The sequence below is a fragment of the Mustela lutreola genome, chromosome 12, assembly GCF_030435805.1.
Source record: "Mustela lutreola isolate mMusLut2 chromosome 12, mMusLut2.pri, whole genome shotgun sequence".
Taxonomy (NCBI): Eukaryota; Metazoa; Chordata; class Mammalia; order Carnivora; family Mustelidae; genus Mustela; species Mustela lutreola.
Window position 1 is genome coordinate 3979619 of NC_081301.1, and position 19508 is coordinate 3999126.

The 19508-nt window shown below is 42.8% G+C and overlaps 1 protein-coding gene across 6 annotated transcripts in view; it reads left to right on the plus strand.

Annotated features, from left to right (window-relative positions):
- The first annotated feature begins 541 nt into the window (after nucleotides 1-541).
- SETX (senataxin) overlaps nucleotides 542-19508 on the plus strand; it is an 86132-nt gene continuing 67165 nt past the window's right edge. For 2 of the 6 annotated variants that reach the window (XR_009346607.1, XM_059143282.1), the window contains exons 1-7: nucleotides 542-746; nucleotides 1475-1587; nucleotides 1923-2089; nucleotides 7704-7887; nucleotides 9326-9536; nucleotides 11458-11567; nucleotides 18936-19155. Coding sequence is in view for 4 of the 6 variants with exons in the window: in XM_059143282.1 (XP_058999265.1) it covers nucleotides 2022-2089; nucleotides 7704-7887; nucleotides 9326-9536; nucleotides 11458-11567; nucleotides 18936-19155 (793 nt within the window). In the remaining 2 variants the exon portion in view is untranslated. The remainder of the gene's footprint in view (nucleotides 747-1474; nucleotides 1588-1922; nucleotides 2090-7703; nucleotides 7888-9325; nucleotides 9537-11457; nucleotides 11568-18935; nucleotides 19156-19508) is intronic. The other 4 variants (XR_009346606.1, XM_059143281.1, XM_059143279.1 and 1 more) reach the window with 4 other exon arrangements.

A 19508-nucleotide genomic window follows, 5' to 3' on the forward strand; every position in this document is an offset into this window, starting at 1 on the left:
CCCGTTCCCGCCTCCGCCGTGTGAGGGGGGCAGGGGGACGCCCCCTCGCCTCCGAGGCCCGGGTAGGCGGTCAAAGCCGGGCGGGCTTCCCGGTGCTGGTGGCTGCTGTCCCTGCGGAGTCTCGGGTATCCTTTTTCTGTAGTCCAGGGGCCGCGAAGCCCCCCAAGTAGGTGCTGATTACGTATCATTATGTTTTAGGTATTTAAAGGCGACCAAAAAGGGAAAAAAGTCCTTCTCGATCTGTAGCACACCGTGTTGAAGCACCTGAGGCGCCGAAAAGAGAAGACAAGGGACGGAACCAAAAAGGCAAGCGCGTAGGAGCCCGAGCCCTTCGGGGCCGGGGGCCGGCGTGCGGCCCTTACCGGAAGCAAGCCCTGGGCGGGGCTGTGTTCTTCGCTCCGCAGCCGATGCCCCGCCCTCCGCAACACGGACGCTCTCCATTGGCCGAGCCCGGCATCCCGGAAGTGGCGTCAACGTCTCGGCCTCGCGGCGGAGCCCGAGTGCGCCTCGTCCTACACCCCGCCCCTCGGCGCACCAAAACAAGCCCGCGGCAGTCGGGGCGGGGCCTGCGTTGGTCCGACGCCGCGCGCACGCGGGGGGGGGCGGGGCTTTCGCGCGCGGCGCCCCCGGGTTGGGCGAGCGAGTGGGGACGGAGGCGCCCGGGTGCTGGCCCGTGCATCCGCCCTCGGCCGACTGTTGAGCCGAGGCACGGAGATGGGCTAGCGGCCGACGCGAGGCGGAGCGGGGTGAGGACAGCGGCGGGCTCGAGGCCGCGACCCGGCGGGCGTGAGCGCTCGTGCGCGACTGGTGCGCGCGGGGCCGCGTGGAGTAACCGCCGCGGCGCGTGAGGCCCGGCGGGTGGGGGAGGGGCGGCGCGAGCGGGGCCGCTGCCCTCAGGAGGGCCGCGGCGCGGGAGGCGGGAGCAGCCCGCGGGCGCCGCCTGCAGCCCGGGGGCCCGGGCGTCGGGACCCCCGCCCCTCCCTCGCCGTCGTGTCCTCTGCGCTCTGGCCGCTGCGTCGTTTCTTCGGGGAGCCGTCGGGGGCTCGCGGGAGACCGCCTCCCCTTCCGGAGGGAGAGCGGGTCCCGGGTGGCCGGTCTCCCGGCCTGGAGGCGCCGCGGCCGGCGGAGGGGCTCTGTCCGCCTTCCCGCCTGCGGGGGCTGCGAGGGGACGAAGACGCGCTCGGCCCGGCGGGACCCGGGCGCGGGGCTGGCAGGGGGGAGAAGCCCCGGTGAGGAAGAGACTGGCGGCCCGAGGGCTCGCTGGCCTGCTGTCCGGACCGGGGGACGGTGTCGGGCGCGGTGCCCGCCTCTCCCCTGCGGAGTCGGAAGCGCAGCGCCGTGTTCCGCGCGCTGCCCGCGGCCGGCCGCCGGACCTGCCCGAGCCCGAGCCCGAGCCCGAGCCCGAGCCGGTGGAGGCCGGTGCCGTCCGCCTCCGCTTCCCTGGCCTGAGAGGACGTTTTCTGTCTTATTCCAGAAATGCTCTCGTGGGGCGGAGTCTGGGTCTGTGTGGGCGCCGGTCCTGTCCCGCCCCCAAGGACGCCTCGGAGCCTCGGCTGAGCATCACTTCTCTGTAGGCCGCTAGCCCAGGTATTTATTTTTTTTAAAGAAACGTTTAGGACACTTTCCCGCCCCTTAGCACGTGTGAAGCGCTGGAGTAGAAACCTGCCCTGACGGTCGGCCGGGAGGACGGAGCCCGAGGGCGTGGGAGGCCAAGTCAGCCGGCCAGTGAGCGCTCGTGCCAGGCCCGAGAGGACAGCGGGGACGTCCTCCGGACGGAGAGGATGGGTCCTTCCCGACAAGCCCAGGGCTGTGGTGACACTCGGGTCGCCCGGCGGGCAGAAGCTCTCAGATCTTTTTATCAGAATCACTGGGGACGTTCCTTTAAAGCACGGAATCTGAATTTTACTTATCTCCTCTCTTAGTTCCTTTGGTGACTCCGGTGCATTGCGGGTGAAGAACCAGGCGGAGGGATGACAGGCGGATGTTGAAGGCAGTTGAAGGAGCTTGTACAGAGGCAGGGGATGCCACAGACCACGAAGCGTTTTCGGAGGAGCAAGGGAGGGAGAGTGGCAGGAAATGCCAAAGCCAGGTTAGGGAGGCCTTCTGTTGGGGAGGTCAGAAATTAGAGCTTTATCCCCAGACTGTAAGAATGCAGGACAGTTTTGGGTTTGCCCTTCACCCGCATTTTGGAGGAAATACTATTGGTGGTGGATGAAATCCGGCAGAGATACTTAGGTTTCTGTAATCCACACAGATGGTGAAAATCTATTCATCCTACTCAGGCGGTGGCAGTGTCACTGAGAAAGTACAGAGACGATAAGGGAGATGGACTTTACGGAATTCATGAAGATGGGGGTTAAGGGAGGGAGACTGCAGGATAATTACCAGGTAACTGATGTGAGCACTGAAGGGATCCTAATGTCCGCACACAGGGTGAATAACAGACTTAAGGGGCGGGTCTCACTCTGTTTTGACTTTGGTGGTGGCTGTCAGGAGAGGTTGGCTTCGCCAGGTTGGATATTGACTAGAAACTGTAGGTTCGGTTAGGTTACTGATTGAGTGGCTCCGTTAGAGGGAATCATCACACCGAGAGTGGCAGCTGCATCCTCGGTCCCTGGGTGGCTTCATTACAGGTGGTAGTGGAAGCGTGGTTTGAATTAGGTCACTCAGAAAGAGGACGTCGAGCGAGGAGTGCTGAGGCAAGCGTTTGGAAACTCGGGAGGAAAGAGTAAGTGATTGTGAAGGAGATGAGGTAGAGGAAGTGAAAGGTTGGTATGTCGTCCTAGCTGAAGAACGGAGGGTGGACATTCCATATGCTTCGGGGGAGGCGAGCCCAGAACGTCTGGGATTTGCCAAGACAGATTATTAGGGACTATTGGAAGAAACGCAGTGAAATGTGTGCGTAGAAGCCAGATTGCCAAGGAGTCGAGGAAGTGAATCTAGATTACTTTTTCAAGAAGTTTAGCTGAGAAGGGTAGAGGGAAGTGATTGCTCTTTGAAGTTTCTGGCCAGCTAATACTGAGAAAGGTATCCTCAGGGCAAGTCTGGAAAGTCGGTGAAGCATCCTGTATTTCTGACAAATCTGCTCTCTTTCTGGTGGTGCCCAGAGTACAGCTCTTATTTCTGTTCTGCAGTTAGAGGGGTCCCTGGACACCACCACCGTCTCTGACTCAGTAATGGGTTCCAAGCAGTTAAAATCCGACAAAATCAACAAAACTGACTTTCAGAGGACCTGAGTTGTGCAAAAACTTAACAGGATTTATGGTCACCTATCTTCCATTTTCCCTTAAAAGAAACATATTTCTTTTCTTTTTTTTTTTTTTTTAAAGATTTTATGTATTTATTTGACAGAGAGAAATCACAAGTAGACGGAGAGGCAGGCAGAGAGAGAGAGAGGGAAGCAGGCTCCCCGCTGAGCAGAGAGCCCGATGCGGGACTCGATCCCAGGACCCTGAGATCATGACCTGAGCCGAAGGCGGCGGCTTAACCCACTGAGCCACCCAGGCACCCCGAAACATATTTCATTTAGATTTTTTTTGGTGTAAGTATCAGCCCAGTGATGATTTCAGATTTGGCGACATAACCATCTATTTATGGCCTTGAGAGGAATCCTAGAAACTGTTTCTGTTGTTGACATGCTCTGTCACACTGTTTTCTGTATTCTAGAGCCCATGGCATTCATCTCTTACATGACAGGCAAGAAAATTTAGCTCTGCTTTCTGGGGTATGGAAGTAGGCTAGGCTAGCTTTCTGAGTGAGTGAAGGAAGACTCCTTAATTTTCTTTTTTCTTTTTTTTTTTAAAGATTTTATTTATTTATTTGTCAGAGAGAGAGCGAGCGAGAGCGAGCACAGGCAGACAAAGTGGAAGGCAGAGTCAGAGGGAGAAGCAGGCTCCCTGCGGAGCAAGGAGCCCGATGTGGGACTCGATCCCAGGACGCTGGGATCATGACCTGAGCTGAAGGCAGTTGCTTAACCAACTGAGCCACCCAGGCGTCCCAAGTCCTTAATTTTCTTAACAGAAAGGGTTTTTTTGTTGTCGTTAAGTGTTACTTTAAAGTTATACTAGCTTATTTGTACTTCAGATCCTTAATTTTTCCTCAAAGTTTTGATTGACTGCATAAATCCTGCTTGACACAACTGATGATGTTTGAGAAATTTCAAGGAGTTTCACTTTCTATTCTCAGATCTTAGATCTTCTAAGTTCACGCCCCACTTTGAATGAGATCACCGGAAGAAAACAGCTTCTGCAGATTTTGAATTTCATAGTATTTATGTTACTGGCGTTTTAGGTATAAGGAATTCTTCCTTGAATAAAATACTTTTATATTTTGCAAAACCACAGTATCCATTATGTTACCTGGTATTCCCTAGTTTGCTGCACACATGGGCAGGCTGTAGGATGTAATTGAATTAGAATTAGGTCAGGAAAGAGTCAGACTCTCCAGCTGAATTAGCAGACTTTTTCTATTTTTCAGGTGAGGCCTGTGTAACTCACATTATTTTTATTTATTTATTTTGCTCTTTTTTTTTGGAAGCTCCTAATTTAGGACTTAGTGAAATTTTCTTCTAAATGAGTTTTGATTTCTCCTTTTTAGTGTCCTTTTCTGTATGTTTTCTAAATGTCCATTTTTATATGTCCTTTTCAGCTTTAATGTTGAAAGTCACCCTGACTTTTTTACAGAAGCACAAAGAAAGCATAGTTAGTTCTTCAATAAATTAAAAAAATTCACAAGACAAGTGCATGTATTTGATTTTACTTATTTATATATAATTTTTCAATCAACGATATGAGAAGAAAATAAGGAAAGAAATTTTAAAAAATCAGCTTATTTTAGGAATTGGCATTATGCCAAAAAACCCTCAGTGGTGAAATACACTTTCTGTCAAGATGTCACTGATTTCCTGTTAGCAGAGATTTTTTCACTCTTGAGTTTTAGGATGATAATGCATTCAAAAACATCCCGCTACTGGGTTTCCATATCTAGATACTCAGTGACTTGGCCGTGTTTCTTAACCTTTTATTGTTCCTTTTCCCTCCCTGAAAATAAATGTTTTAGACATTTCTTTCCTGTGAATATCCCATGAATTTTAAACCACCAATACATTATATATCTTTTTATGGACTTTATGCATATCTGTGCTTTACACATTAAAAAAGGTAGGGCTTTTTTATGTCCTGATCACCAGTCTTCATTATCTTGAGGAAGATGTCGCATCCAGTTATGAAATGGACTTAGCTGTTAGTGTATAGTTTACAGTTGGGTTTACAACTTGATTCACCTTATATAGGATGATATTTTATATTTGTTGGATAGTTAATTTAAGGTCAAATTTCCTTTTTAAAATAATTTTTATTATTATGTTAGTCACCATACAGTACATCATTAGTTTCTGAGATAGTGTTCCATGATTCATTGTGCGTATGACACCCAGTACTCCGTGCGATTCGTGCCCTCCTTAATACCCATCACTTGGCTTAATACCCATCATCTCCACCCCTCTTCAACCCTCAGTTTGATTCTCAGCGTCCATAGTCTCTCATGGCTTGTCTGCCTCTCTGATTTCCCCCCTTCATTTCCCGCTTCCTTTTCCTGATTGTCCTTCCTGCTATTTCTTCTGTTCCACAAACAAGTGAAATTATATGATAATCTTCTCTCATTTCACTTAGCATAATCTCCTGAGTTCCATCCATGTTGATGCAAATGTTGGGTATTGATCCTTTCTGGTGGCTGAGTAATATTCCATTGTATATATGGACCACATCTTCTTTATCCATTCATCCTTTGAAGGGCATCTTGGCTCTTGCCACAGTTTCGTTATTGTGGCCATTGCTGCTATGAACATTGGGGTGCAGATGGCCCTTCTTTTCACTACGTCTGTATCTTTGGGGTAAATACCCAGCAGTACAATTGCTGGGTCATAGGGTAGCTCTATTTTTAACTTTTTGAGGAAACTTTACACTGTTTTCCAAAGTGACTATACCAGCTTGAATTCCCTTAAGGTCAAATTTCTGAAGATGAGGCTTGGATATTTTTCTGGCCCAGTTCCCAATAAATCATTTCCATATGGAAGAACATTTGCTTCATTCTTGGGTGTGGTTTTCTTCCTTCTTACAGACTGGCTGATAGCTGTGTAGACAATTGGCACTCTGGGTTTGTCTCATGTTTTTCTCATGCGCAGAAGCGGGGTGGTTTGGAGAAGAGTCCTACAATTGAAGTTCCTTCCTCAGTACATTAGGTGAGGGGTTATCAGCTACAGTGAGGTGAGCCTCGATTACTTGATTAAGTGTGTGTTTGCCAGCTGTCTCCACTGTCATGTCACAGTATCTCCCTTTCCATACTCTCTTCTTTGGCAGTGAGTCAGCAAGTCCAGCGCACACTCAAGATGGGGTGGGATTAAGCTCCACCTCTTGGAATGGAGAGTATCTGTAGGTATTATTTGGAATTCTTCTGTAAGAAAGGTTGGTCTCCCGCCTTTGTTAGTTCATGCAGTCATTTATTGCTATCCCTGTAGACTCAGGTGCATCTGTGCTGTGGGTTATAATCCACAGTTACATTGTTCATTTTGTTGATCAAATTGTTTCAGCTTTGGCCATCCAGAGCTCTTTCAGGTTGGCTGCAATTATTTCTTTGACATGCCCACAAACTTGGATTTTGAGTTCTTGATGGTATTTGGAGGCTCCCCTTGTATTTTTAGCCATGTTTAGCCATGACACACTGTTTACTGATGGCAAGCTTCGTATTTACTTTTATATGCATTTAGTTAGGGATAAAAACATAGTATCTTATTTTTATTACATTTAATTGGAGTTGGAGATCTCTTTGGATTTTGGCCTCCATTGAACTATTTGCTAATCCACGCATTTCCATGCTGTCTGTAGTTTTGATAAACCTTCCTCATTTGTGTATCTTTATGAAAACCTTTGATGGGTTTGGTTCTTGGGATTTCCTCCTGTTCCTGGTACCGTCCTGTTACTTTGCTCTTTTTGAGACTGGTAGGGTTTGGAAAATTAGTTTAGCTTAACCCTTTCACATGAGTTTGGATGGTGGAGGCTGTGATGGTATTATACAAACCAAAAGTTGCAGATAGTCAAAAAATCATTAAATATCAAACTTAGTAGCAATAGGTTGACATTTGTAGTTAATACAGTTTGCAGTGGGTTATGGGCAGCAGTTCATACACAATGTGTGCAGATTCTTGTATCTGTACTTTCTAAATCAGGGAAAGTTCTCTTGTGTTTTTGTTATTGGAATCGATTAATACTTAATGGATATTTATATTTCCATGAATTTCTGGAAAAATGTCTTCTAAGAATGTAAAGGTTCCCCGAACTTTTGACTTGGCTCCAGCACATCACTAGAAAACTCCAAAATCTATACCTTGAAGGCATTGACAAGTTTTTGTCTCTGTAATTTTCTATCCGTACCACACAGTTTTGAACTTGCTTTATGTACAGTTGTGTATTGCATGATGTTTTTTAGTAACAGAGTGTTTTCATTTCATCATATTTTTTATGTGTCAAAGATAAAGTTTTTCAGAGTGGGTTTAGATTTGAGGTTAGGCAGTAATTGATAAGCTGGCCAGCAGGACTTTCTCGATGTGGTGGAGGCACATTTTAAATTGGAGAGGAGAGTCCCACAGAAGAGGCCTGAAGTGTTGTTACTTTTCTTTAGTGTTTAGAGGTTGTCTTTTCTGGATGCAGGTGCAGAATGAGCACATGTTGTTGGTGCACGCCCGGTGGCACTTCCACCGTTGGCTTCCTGAAGCGCTACGCGTCCAGGACCCACTCCGGCGAGTTTCAAACAGCTGACGAAGACCTCTGCTATTGCTTAGAGTGTGTGGCCGAATACCACAGAGCAAGGGACGATTTACCATTCCTGCATGAGGTAATTTACATCCGATGGACAATACTTTTCAGAGCTTGGTAACAACGAAGAGGAGAAACCTCAACTCTTTTGGAAACATTCAGGAACCAGGATTGATGGATGGAATTGAATGGAAACCTAAAGCAGAATTTTATGATCCTTCACTTTTAGTCATTGTGATATAAAACAACCTTAAGAAATGACGTATGGGTTTTTTTCAGTTTATGTTTTTAAGTCTGTATATTCGGTAGTTTTACTCTCATGTATCTGAATGTCTTGGGTTATTTTATTGGTTGATTCCTTTTTCTTTTTTCATTTTTTAATGGGTAAATGGTATAAACTTCTAAGGGTGTGTTTGCTGGTCATAGTAAACAAAGTAAAACATATAATTTAAAACATGTGGCTTTGATTATTTGGTTTATTACATGAAAAGCACAACCAGACTGTAGAGTCAGGTATGGATGTATAGAAAGGAGGAGAGGCTGATTACTTACGAATCTGTTGAGGAAACCTTTGCATTTACAGAGTTTCCTAGTTATGAACCTAACGTGTCTTTACGCTAAAGCTAATGTTTTAAGGTGGGTATCTGTGGCTGGGCCGTGGAAGTGCAGACAGAGAAGGCCTGATCTTGCCTTTGACAAGAGACGCTTCAACTTCTCATCCCCCTACCTCTTTGGGGGAGTGGGTGTGGAACCCAGATTAGGGCTTAAACTCACAACCCTGAGATCAAGAGCTGGAGGCTTAACCAGCTGAGCCATCCAGGCTCCATATCATTCCCTTTTGATAAGGGATGTTGAAATATTTTTAGCAAAACTCAGTGTTTACACATCTCAAGTTGTATGTACTCATATCTTAAAAGTGGCCTTGTTTAATGACTGTTTTCTTCAAATCTAATGTGGTATTTACTATTTACACTTCTGTATTTTTTTATTTAAAGATTTTATTTATTTGACAGAGAGAGAGATCACAAGTAGGCAGAGAGGCAGGCAGAGAGAGAGGGGGAAGCAAGCAGGCTCCCTGCTGAGCAGAGAGCCCGATGTGGGGCCTGATCTCAGGACCCTGAGAGCATGACCTGAGCTGAAGGCAGAGGCTCAACCCACTGAGCCACCCAGGCATCCATAAAACTTTTGTATTTTTTTTTTTTAATTCTCATATATTTTTTAAAAGATTTTATTTTTATTTATTTATTTGACAGAGATCACAAGTAGGCAGGCAGACAGAGACAGAGAGAGAGGAAGAAGCAGGCTCCTTGCTGAGCAGAGAGCCCGATGTGGGGCTCGTTCCCAGGACCCTGGGATCATGACCTGAGCCAAAGGCAGAGGCTTTAACCCACTGAGCCACCCAGGCGCCCCAACTTCTGTATTTTTATACTTAGAAAGCTTTCTAAAAACATCATGACATCCAGTATTCTGTTGATAATAAGGTATAAAGCACACTACCCATTTTCCTTTTTCTGTAGGTTTTATGGGAATTAGAAACGTTACGTCTCATAAATCACTTTGAAAAATCCATGAAGGCAGAAATTGGAGATGATGATGAATTGTATATAGTAGACAACAATGGAGAGGCACAGCTGTTTGACTTTACTGGCCAAGACTTTGAAAATAAGCTTCGAGTTCCTCTTCTTGAAATACTGAAATATCCTTATCTGCTTTTACATGAGCGTGTTAGTGAGTATCATAAGTGTTCTACAAGTTTTATCAGTCTTTTTTAAGAACTGTAAAGACTTAGTTCTATCGGTATTGAAAATCTGTTAAACACATAATTAGGATACTTCATACTTTTCCCTAACAGTTTAGTATGCAAGTTTCCAAACATACAGAAAAGCGAATGATATGGTGAACACATATGTACATCATGCAGTTTCTACAGTTGTTAAAGTCTTGCTGTATTTGCTTTATCATACATTTACTCATCTGTCCTTAAGTTAATTTTCATTCTTAAAATTTGTCTATAGCAGAGTTTCTCAGCGTTGGCATAGTGACATTTTGGACTGGGTGCTTCATCATTGTGGGGCTGCGCTGCCCATTGTAGGATGTTTAGCAGCATCCCTGGCCTCCATCCATTAGATGCCGGTAGCGCCATGCTCTTCCCGCTGCCCCTGTTGTGATGACAACCGGACTGGTGCCACATACTGCCAGATGATCCTTGAGCGTTGAGGGCAAAACTATCTGTGGTTGAGAACTACTGGTCTGTAGTAATTTTCACTAATTACTACGGTGTGCCATATTATGATTGCCTAGATTTGGGTCATTTATATTTGCATTTCTTAATATGAATCTCATAAAAATGAAGACATTTTTGTGATCTAACAAAAAGCCATACCTTCCCCCCCCACACACCAAAAAAACAATAACTTTAAGCTACCTAGTATCTAGTCCATATTCAAATTTTCCCGGTAGTTGCAAAATGAGGTTTTTGGCTGGTTTGTTTAAATAAGAATCCATTCAGGGACCAAATATTGCCTTGGTTCATATTTTGTACATCTCTTTGAATGCAAAACAGTCGACCTGTACACGTACACAAATTTATTTATTTATTGTCATAACCTTGACTTATTGAGACCATATAGTTACCCTGTAATGTATGTATAATGCACTTTCTGGATTTTTTAGATTGTTTCCTTGTGATGTCGTTTAACTTCCTTATGCTCTATTTTCAGCACACTGAAAAGTAGATCTAAAGATTTGTTTACATACATCAATTCCTTCTAAATAAGTTCTAAATAATGAGGTTTTAAAATTCTAACAAGTCTGTTTTTGAGCATTTATTAATGGATACTCTGTTCAAGAAAAGTACATAAATGTTGATTTTTCAGCAAACACACCTGTGTAGCCAGCACCCAGCTAGAGAAACAAGCCATCAATACCCAAGTGCTTCCTTCATGCTTTTCCTATTATCATCACTGTTTCCCAAAGCTAGTCTCCATCACTAACAATATTCTTTGAAGTTTGAGAAAGTAGAGTTGATTCATTAGGTGGGGTAGATTAGTAGCAGTCTATTGAGGACACTTCTGAAAGGGTACTGTAGAGATTTCCGTAAAGCAGCAGGAGTCAGAACAGTGTAAGCATGGCTCGACTTGGGGAACAGCATCGAGTCTGGAAATGAACCAACCATGTTTGGGAAGCTTGTTTGATGATGGTAGCTTTTCAAACTAGTGAAGAAAGTGGACTATTCCAATAAATCAGAGTAGGACAACATAGTCATTTGGGGGGAAAGCCCACTTTATCACTAGTGCTAAACAAAGTCCATGTGGATCAAAATGTAGAATCCTAATGGAACTGGACTTATATCCATACTTCTAAGAAGATACCCTGTGGATATAATTACGCCAAGTGTAAGAAAAGAAGTGTATATCAGTAAAGTCAGGGTAGTTTATAGGAACACATGATGATCAGTCACACTGGGTTAGGCTTTTAGATAGGTAAATACTGTTACGTGATCAGCATTTTTAATGCCTCATTTAAAAAAAAAAAAAGGAACAATTTTATTTACTCAGAGAACAAGCAAAAGAGCCAGATTTAGGAACTCTTGATAAGCTAAGATCTATTTATATTTACTTTATATTTACGTGTTGCTTCTTCTGTTTAGATGAATTATGTGTTGAAGCACTTTGTCGGATGGAACAAGCTAATTGCTCCTTTCAGGTTTTTGACAAACATCCGGGCATCTATTTGTTTTTGGTCCATCCCAATGAAATGGTGAGTATAAATGGTGGGCAATGAAAGGACATGTATTTTGCACTTACAATAGCTGTAATAGAGGGTTTGGCTATATATTTTGTTTAAAATACTAAACTGTTAAAAATGTATAATCACCCCCCTCAAAAGGTAAATGTTTCTGTGGAGCAGCAATGGAGCAGAAACACTGAGCGATAGATGGTGGAAACCTGTAGGCCTGGGTGGCTTTAGGTAGCTGGAGTTGGTTTGTCAGGATAACAGGAATTCCAAGTGTACTCCAGGCAAGGCAGAGGACCAGCATCAAGGCCTGTGTTCAACATAAAGGTAAGACTTCCCTGCCTGGGAAAGAAAATGGACAGAAAGTATAGTAAGGTGCCCTCCGGGCCTGGTCTTTTTTACACCTGCACAGCAGTAGAGGAAGCAGGTCCAGCCAAGCCCCCAGGACCCAAGCGAAGCCCGCACAGGCTTTGTGACCGAGTCTGCAATGTCCCTTAAGTGACCAGTGGTTGAGAGTCTTGAGCTGCTGGTGTGAGACCGTTGAATGAAATCCTTAACAAAGAAGAATTCAAAAGATGTTGTCAGGAATATATGAAGTTGTTTGAATACTGTGATAAAGTTCGTTATTTAAAGAAAAACTAAGTTCAAGGAAAGTGAAACCTTGGACTAGGTGGTATCAGTGTGATGAGGTTGGCAGGCAAGGACACAAGAGGTGAGAGCGCGCGTGCCGGGTTCTCATCTGGTTAAGGGCAGAGCTAGGTACTGAATTATCTTAAATAATGAATTTATATAGAAAATGCCTTAAAAGAAATAGAAAAAGTTCATACATACAAACAGGTTTAAAAATACCAGTATTTAATATAAGTGGGCTGAATTTGTCAGTTAAAAGACAAAGATTGGATAACAAAGTCCGCGTAGCTCCTAAGACAAACACTAACAACATATGGTGCAAGGGATGCCTGGGTGGCTCAGTGGGTTAAAGCCTCTGCCTTCCACTCAGGTCATGATCCCAGGGTCCTGGGATCGAGCCCCACATCGGGCACTCTGCTCAGTGGGGAGCCTGCTTCCTCCGCTCTCTCTGCCTGCCTCTCTGCCTACTTGTAATCTCTGTCTGTCAAATAAATAAAGTCTTTAAAAAAAAAAATAGGGTGCAAGAAGGGTGATGTAGGAGTTGGAAAAAGAACTAATTGGCAAATACTGACCTAAACAAAGTGGTGAAGCTATTATAATATCAAATAGACATTTGGATAAGGATGGATAAGATTATTATGTAATAAAATAATTCAGTTCAAGATCATAGATGATTTTTAAACAATATGCTGGTTAAAGTAGGCTCAAATAAGTGATGCATTTATTTGTAGAACTACAAGAAGGGATAGTAGACTCATCGTTGTAAAAGATTTTCATGTCCTCATCTTCAGTATTGAATCAGTAGGCCAGTAAAGACCTCAGTGAGTAAGGGAATATGTGTACAAGGTAGTTTACAAACGTAACCTAATGAGTATATAAGTGAACTGGGCATCTAACCCATTTTTTCAAGTATACGTTGAACATGACAAAAGTGAGCAATGATAAATGTTTCAGCACATTTCAAGGACTACCATGATTTGTGATCATAATATACTTTAGACAGAAGTTAATGAAAAGATAAATGAGTTTTCATGTTTTGAAATTAACACATGCTAAAGAAGTCGTCAAGACTTAATTCCCAGAATTGAATCATAATGACGATGCCACATAAAAAAATTATAGGATGTAGTAAAAGGAAGTGCTTTCAGGGAAACTTATAACTTGAAATAGTTATGGAAAAGCAGAAAGCCTCAAACTTAGTGAGCCGATTATTCAGAATAGATTATCCTGATTTTATGATGTCCTTCCAGAAAAGAAATACTCTTAAATTTATAAAGCCAGTAATAACATATAAATAACAATCATATAAATAACAAGATAATAACATAAAAACATAAATAATAAGACATAATAACAAAAATAAGACACCTAACACATTAAGGGTAAATTATGATCATTAATATGCAAATATCTTAAAATTTTAGAAAATCTATACATAGAATTTCACCTTACTGACAAGTTAAAAACTCTCATGGTTGACTGGATGCAGGAAGACTATTTGATAAAGTTCAGCAACCATTCACATTTAAAATGCTTAGCAAATTAGGAATGGAAGGGAACTCTATGAGCTGATGAGTTGTATCTGTAAAAAAAACCTGAAGGAAACATTATCCAAATTGACTAACTTTCAGTGAAGCAGTCCCTTTAAAATCAGAAATAGACAAAGGTGCTCACTATCACCACTTTTTGTAGAGTGTCAAGTTGGGGGTTCTGGTCAGTGCAGTAAAAATTAGGAAAAGAAACTAGAGGCATTAAAATTTGAAAGGGAGAAGTAAAATGACATAATTTGCAACAGTAAGATTATTTACATAGGAAGCCCCAAAGAATCTGCAAGTTTTAAGAAATAAGTGTCTTAACAAGGTGATTGAAGTATTTATAGAAGTTGGTGGTATTTTCTGTACAGAGTCAGCCAAAAATTAATAAAGTTAAGTTTCCATTTATTACAGAATCAGAAAATATTAAGTACGCAGGCATAAATCTAACAAAGATATGAAACTTCTACAGGAAAATCATAAAACTTAATTAACACATGAAAGAGGGTGCCTGGGTGGCTCAGTGGGTTAAGCCTCTGCCTTCAGCTCAGGGTCCTGGGATCGAGCCACGCATTGGGCTCTCTGCTCAGCGGGGAGCCTGCTTCCCCCTTTCTCTGTGCCTGCCTCTCTGCCTACTTGTGATCTCTGTCAGATAAATAAATCTCTTTTAAAAAATTGAATTAACACATGAATGAACTTAAGTAAAGAAAGACCCTGTGTTCATAAATAAGAAAACTTATATCTGTTTGCTCCAGATTGATTTATAGATTCACAGTGTTTTTAAATAAATTCTAGCAGGGTTTTTAATGTAACATGTTAAGATGTTTCTAAAATACATATATGGAAGAGGAAGAATCCAAAGTTGGCAGGACATTTCTGAGAATGAGGGAGGCCTACTACGAAGCTCTGATAGTTAAGACAATGTGATATTGATGTGCAGACAGACATTTTGGCTGGTGGAATAGAATAGAGACTCAGATAGAGTCATTCATATTTAAATCTTCAGTATTTGATAGAGATGCTGTGTCAGATCAATGGGGCAAAGGAGGACTGAAATGGAAATGATACAAAGGTATCTCTATGGAGAAAATCATATTTTTAAGTCCTATCCTTAAAACATCAGGTATTTAAAAACTCTAGATTAAATGTCAAAAATAAAATGGCCAAACTGTTGGCAGAAAATAAAGGTATAACTGAGATTTTAAGGAAAGGAAAGCTTGCCTTTTTTTATTTTGGAAAGGAAAGCTTTCATGAAAAGAAAGCATTGGGCTTTGGTTACAAAGAAAGGCTGATAAACGTGACTATATCAAAATGAACTTTTGTTTATCAAAAGACATCTTGACGTGAAAAGACAAGTTACAAGTTGGGAGAAACTATAAGCAACACTAACAAAACCCCAGAAGAAAAATGGTAGAAGACCTGAACAGGCATTTCCCAGAAGAGGAATTTCTGTGGCTCATAGACATATGAAGGACAGTTTGACATCAACGACAAGGAAGTAGTAAGACCACAGTGAGCGTTCCGCAGCGTGCGCTACTTTGGGGCCGCAGGTGTTAGAACGTGGATCTGCAGGACTTTGTTGCTGGTGGACGTGCAAACTGGGGCAACACCTGGGAGATGAGTTCGGCTTCATCTGCATTTGCACATTCCTTTGTCCTGTGATCTGGCAGTTTCCTACCTGCGTGTGTATGTGAGAGATAGACTCTTGAACATTTGTAACAGGCGGCACGCAGAAGAAATTCCATAGCACACTCCTCAGAGTTCACCAAAACCTGCAAGCAACCTTCGGTGCATAAATTGTGAAGGGTCTTCACATAGGAATATCACGCAGCAGTTCAGACAGTCGACTCGAAACAAAATGGATGAATTCTGGTAATAGAACCTTGTAAGTGGAATAAAGTTTCCAAAGATGATGTATAGGAGGAAACCCTATTTATTTATTTATTTATTTAAAAAGATTTTACTTGTTTATTTGACAGAGATCACAAGTAGGCAGAGAGGCAGGTGGCGGGGTGGGGGGGTCGGAGAAGCAGCTTCCCCGCTGAGCAGAGAGCCAGATGCGGGGCCAGATCCCAGGACCCTGGACCATGACCCGAACCGAAGGCAGAGGCTTAACCCACTGAGCCACCCAGGTGTCCTGGAAGAAACCCTTTTTAAAAAGTTGAAAACAAAACCGATGTTTACAGGTAGGTACCATAACTGTATTAAAAAATAAGCAAGGGGATGAAGAACGTGGTATTGGAGATGATGGTGACCTCAGGTTGGAAGGGGCAGGAAGAAGAGGGGGCACGGAGGGCCCCATATAGTTCTATGTGTGTTAGAGTGAAGGGACCTTAGTTTCTGTGTTGGATGAGGAGTTTATGGATACATGTTGCATTAATAATAAAAATTAAAAATGGGTTATGCATGGACCAAAGATGAAAGTATGTTGTGAACAAAAGGTTATAGTCTTAATTCTGAGGTCTTACTCCCTAATCCTCATCCAAAAAAGGTGTTCAAAGGAATGTTCAAATTTAGATGAAATTTGGGTTTAACAGATGTGTATTAAAGCATTGAGATAGGGAGTTAGAGGCTCTACCATAAAACAGACTTTTGATGGGCCATCTCTCAGTCAAAAAGGTAGTAGAAAATAATTCACAGGTGACAGAAATGTGTCTGTTTCTGAAATCTGGGTGAGGAAAAAAGGTTTCCCTGAAAATTGTAACCAAAGCCCTCTTTTCGTAAGAGAAGTTCCTGTTTGCCTGCTTGCTCAACACTTGCAGAAACCATTACAGATCTTTCCAGAGGGACACATCATCAACTGAGTCCTTGGCCAGATTCCTACAGACACATCCCAACTGAAGATGGCAAAATTTTAAAACAGCAAAACGAAGTATGAGTAGAAATAAAAACAAGAAAGGGGACCCAAAGAACTCTTTACTAGAATGATCAGACACACAATATAAAGTGCTTCAATAAAAGAGACTTGAAAACTCACGGTCCAAAGACCGGGAATAGTTTTTAAAGATTGAATTAAAATATGTAGAAATGAAACACATAAAATTAAACATTTTAGATGGTTTGAATGGCTAGTTAGGTGTGGCTGGAAAGTTAATGAATTTAGAAGACAGGCTGCTTAGAAAGCAGACAGACAGAGAGATGGAGAGGGAAAGCTGGAGGCAGGAATAGTGGGAAGATGTAATCTCCGTTTGCCCTGTATTGGCGAAGGAAAAGAATCAGAATGAAGAGATGATAGTGGTGCGTTGCTTCTTAGAGTCCAGGAAAAACACAGAAGCATTCTCCAGATTCTGAGGTGGAAAATGAAAGAAAAAGCCACAACGCACACTATAATAATATCACAGGACATGACAGACAGAGGTTTTATTTTTATTTATTTTTTAAAAGATTTTATTTATTCATTTGACAGACAGAGATCACAAGCAGGCAGAGACGCAGGCAGAGAGAGAGGGGGAAGCAGGCTCCCTGCTGAGCGGAAAGCCGAATGCGGGGCTTGATCCCAGGTTCCCGGGATCATGACCTGAGCCAAAGGCAGAAGCTTTAACCCACTGAGCCACCCAGATGCCCCAGACAACAGTTTTAAAGGAGCCGGAGAAAAGACTCCCTGCAGGAGAGCTGCAGTTAGCTGCTTGGTGACAGGAATAAAACCAGAACAGTGGGATGGTATCTTCCTCGTGCTGAAGAGTGGTAGCTGTCTGTCTAGAAAGGTGTGCAAGAGAGAAGGCGAAACAAGACCTTTCATACAGCTGGGGTCCTTATCGCCTACAGTCTCTGTGCAAAGTCGGCTTGTGCCTTTTCGCTTCATTTGGACAGTCCCTAGTGTTACATGACACACTGCTTTCTTGGATGAAGGCTATTTGTGACCATAAATGTTCTGGTCTGCTGTGTTTTGGGTGCAGTGTTGCATGGTTTCCAGATGTTAACTCGTTAAAACCTTACAGCCCACGTTTCTTAGATGAGTACACAGAGTCAGACTTGTCCCCAGTCGTCTGACTAGTGTGTGGTGACCAGGGTGTATAGGTACGCACAGAGTTTCTAGGTTTGGTTTGGTTTTTTAACTGTTTGGAAAGTCCCACTTTCAGAAAAATCTCAAGAATAAAAATAGTAGGAGATACCTGTATCACCTTAAGCCATATTCATGAATTGTTAAGTGTCTCCGTTTGCTCTGTCATTTGCTTTCAAGTGACACGGCCTTTTTTCCTGAACCATTTGAAAGTTGGTTGCATCCCTCTGTGCTTCACCGTTAAATCGACATGCGTGTTTCCTAAGAGGCTCTTCTCTTTCTGTAAGGACATTGTTAACAGGCTTCTGTGAATCTTCCTCTGACCTGGTCGTGTCCGTCTTCCCGTCCCATGCATCCCAGTGTTGTCCTTCGCGTGTCTGCGCCGTGCCCCAGTATCAGGGCCAGCCTCAGCTCTAACACGCAGTTATGCTCCTTGAATCTCCCTTCATCTGGATTGCTGTTCCCCCAGCCTTTGTCTTTCATGACATTTCTGAAGTGTGCCGTCATCCCTGCCTCTGCCCCTTTTAAAAAAATAGAATGCTCTTCATTTTGGGTCTGTCTGCTTTTTTGCTTGTTCTAGTCAGGCTGTGTATTCCCAGCTGGGGTGCTCCATAGAAGTGGCGTGATGTCTTCCTGTACAGATGCAAGCCATAGCATTTGCCCTTCGTGGTTGTGGTAGTTTTGATCAGCTAGTCACAGTGTTGTCCCGTTTCTTCACTTGATAGTTTCTGTTTCTTACTTACTGGAGGTCACAGAAATGGATTTCATCCATAAAATACTTCAGTATCTCTCTAAAGACAAGGACTTTTTAAAAAATCACCACACCTAAAATAATTTCTTAATATATATATGTATATTTTTTTTTATGAAAAATTTTTATTTCTTATTTGAGAGAGAGAGCACAAGCAGGGGGAGCTGCAGAAGGCGATGGAGAAGTGGACTCCCTGCAGGGAGCCCGATACAGGGCTTGAGCTCTTAAAACTGACTGAGCCACCCAGGCACCCTTATATATATTTCTGATCGTTGTTTAAATTAATCGAAATGATTATCTCAGAAATGCTTTTGTAGGGTTAGTTTGTTCAAATCAGGATAAAATAAGGTCCAAGCATTGCATGTATTAATATCTCAGGTCTTTACAAATCTATAGAGAATCCTATTTTCTTAACTAGGTTCTTGCTGCACGTAGACAATTATCTGTTGAATGAAGTAGTGAACATGTTATGCCCTTAGGTTCGGCGTTGGGCTATCCTGACCGCAAGAAATTTGGGAAAAGTGGACAGAGATGATTATTATGACTTGCAGGAGGTTTTGACTTGTCTTTTTAAAGTCATCGAGTTGGGGCTTTTGGAAAGTCCAGACATTTATACTTCTTCTATCCTCGAGAAGGGTAAACTGATTCTTCTGCCCTCACACATGTATGATACCAGCAACTACAAAAACTATTGGTTAGGTAAGTATTGCTTTACACAAATACAATGCTGTTTTTCTATAATTCTTAATGAGTATCCTGCAAAGGAAGTGATTTCTTGTGCTCTGATCAAGGATTTCATGGTTCCCAATTTTTGTTCTGTTGTTAAAATTAACGGAGTCATTATAAACCCTGTTCTTAAACACTATGTATCCTAGAAACCATCTTTGTAAGAGGTCGATGTTCAAGTATGGCAAATCTCTTATTTAAAGCAATACTGCGTATAACAAAACATTAGTATAGCAGTTGATTTTAATGGGGTTTGTTATATTTTAAAGAGATTTTCCCGTCTGTAAAATATTTCCTGGTTGAAAGGGATAATAGCTTTGGTTTTC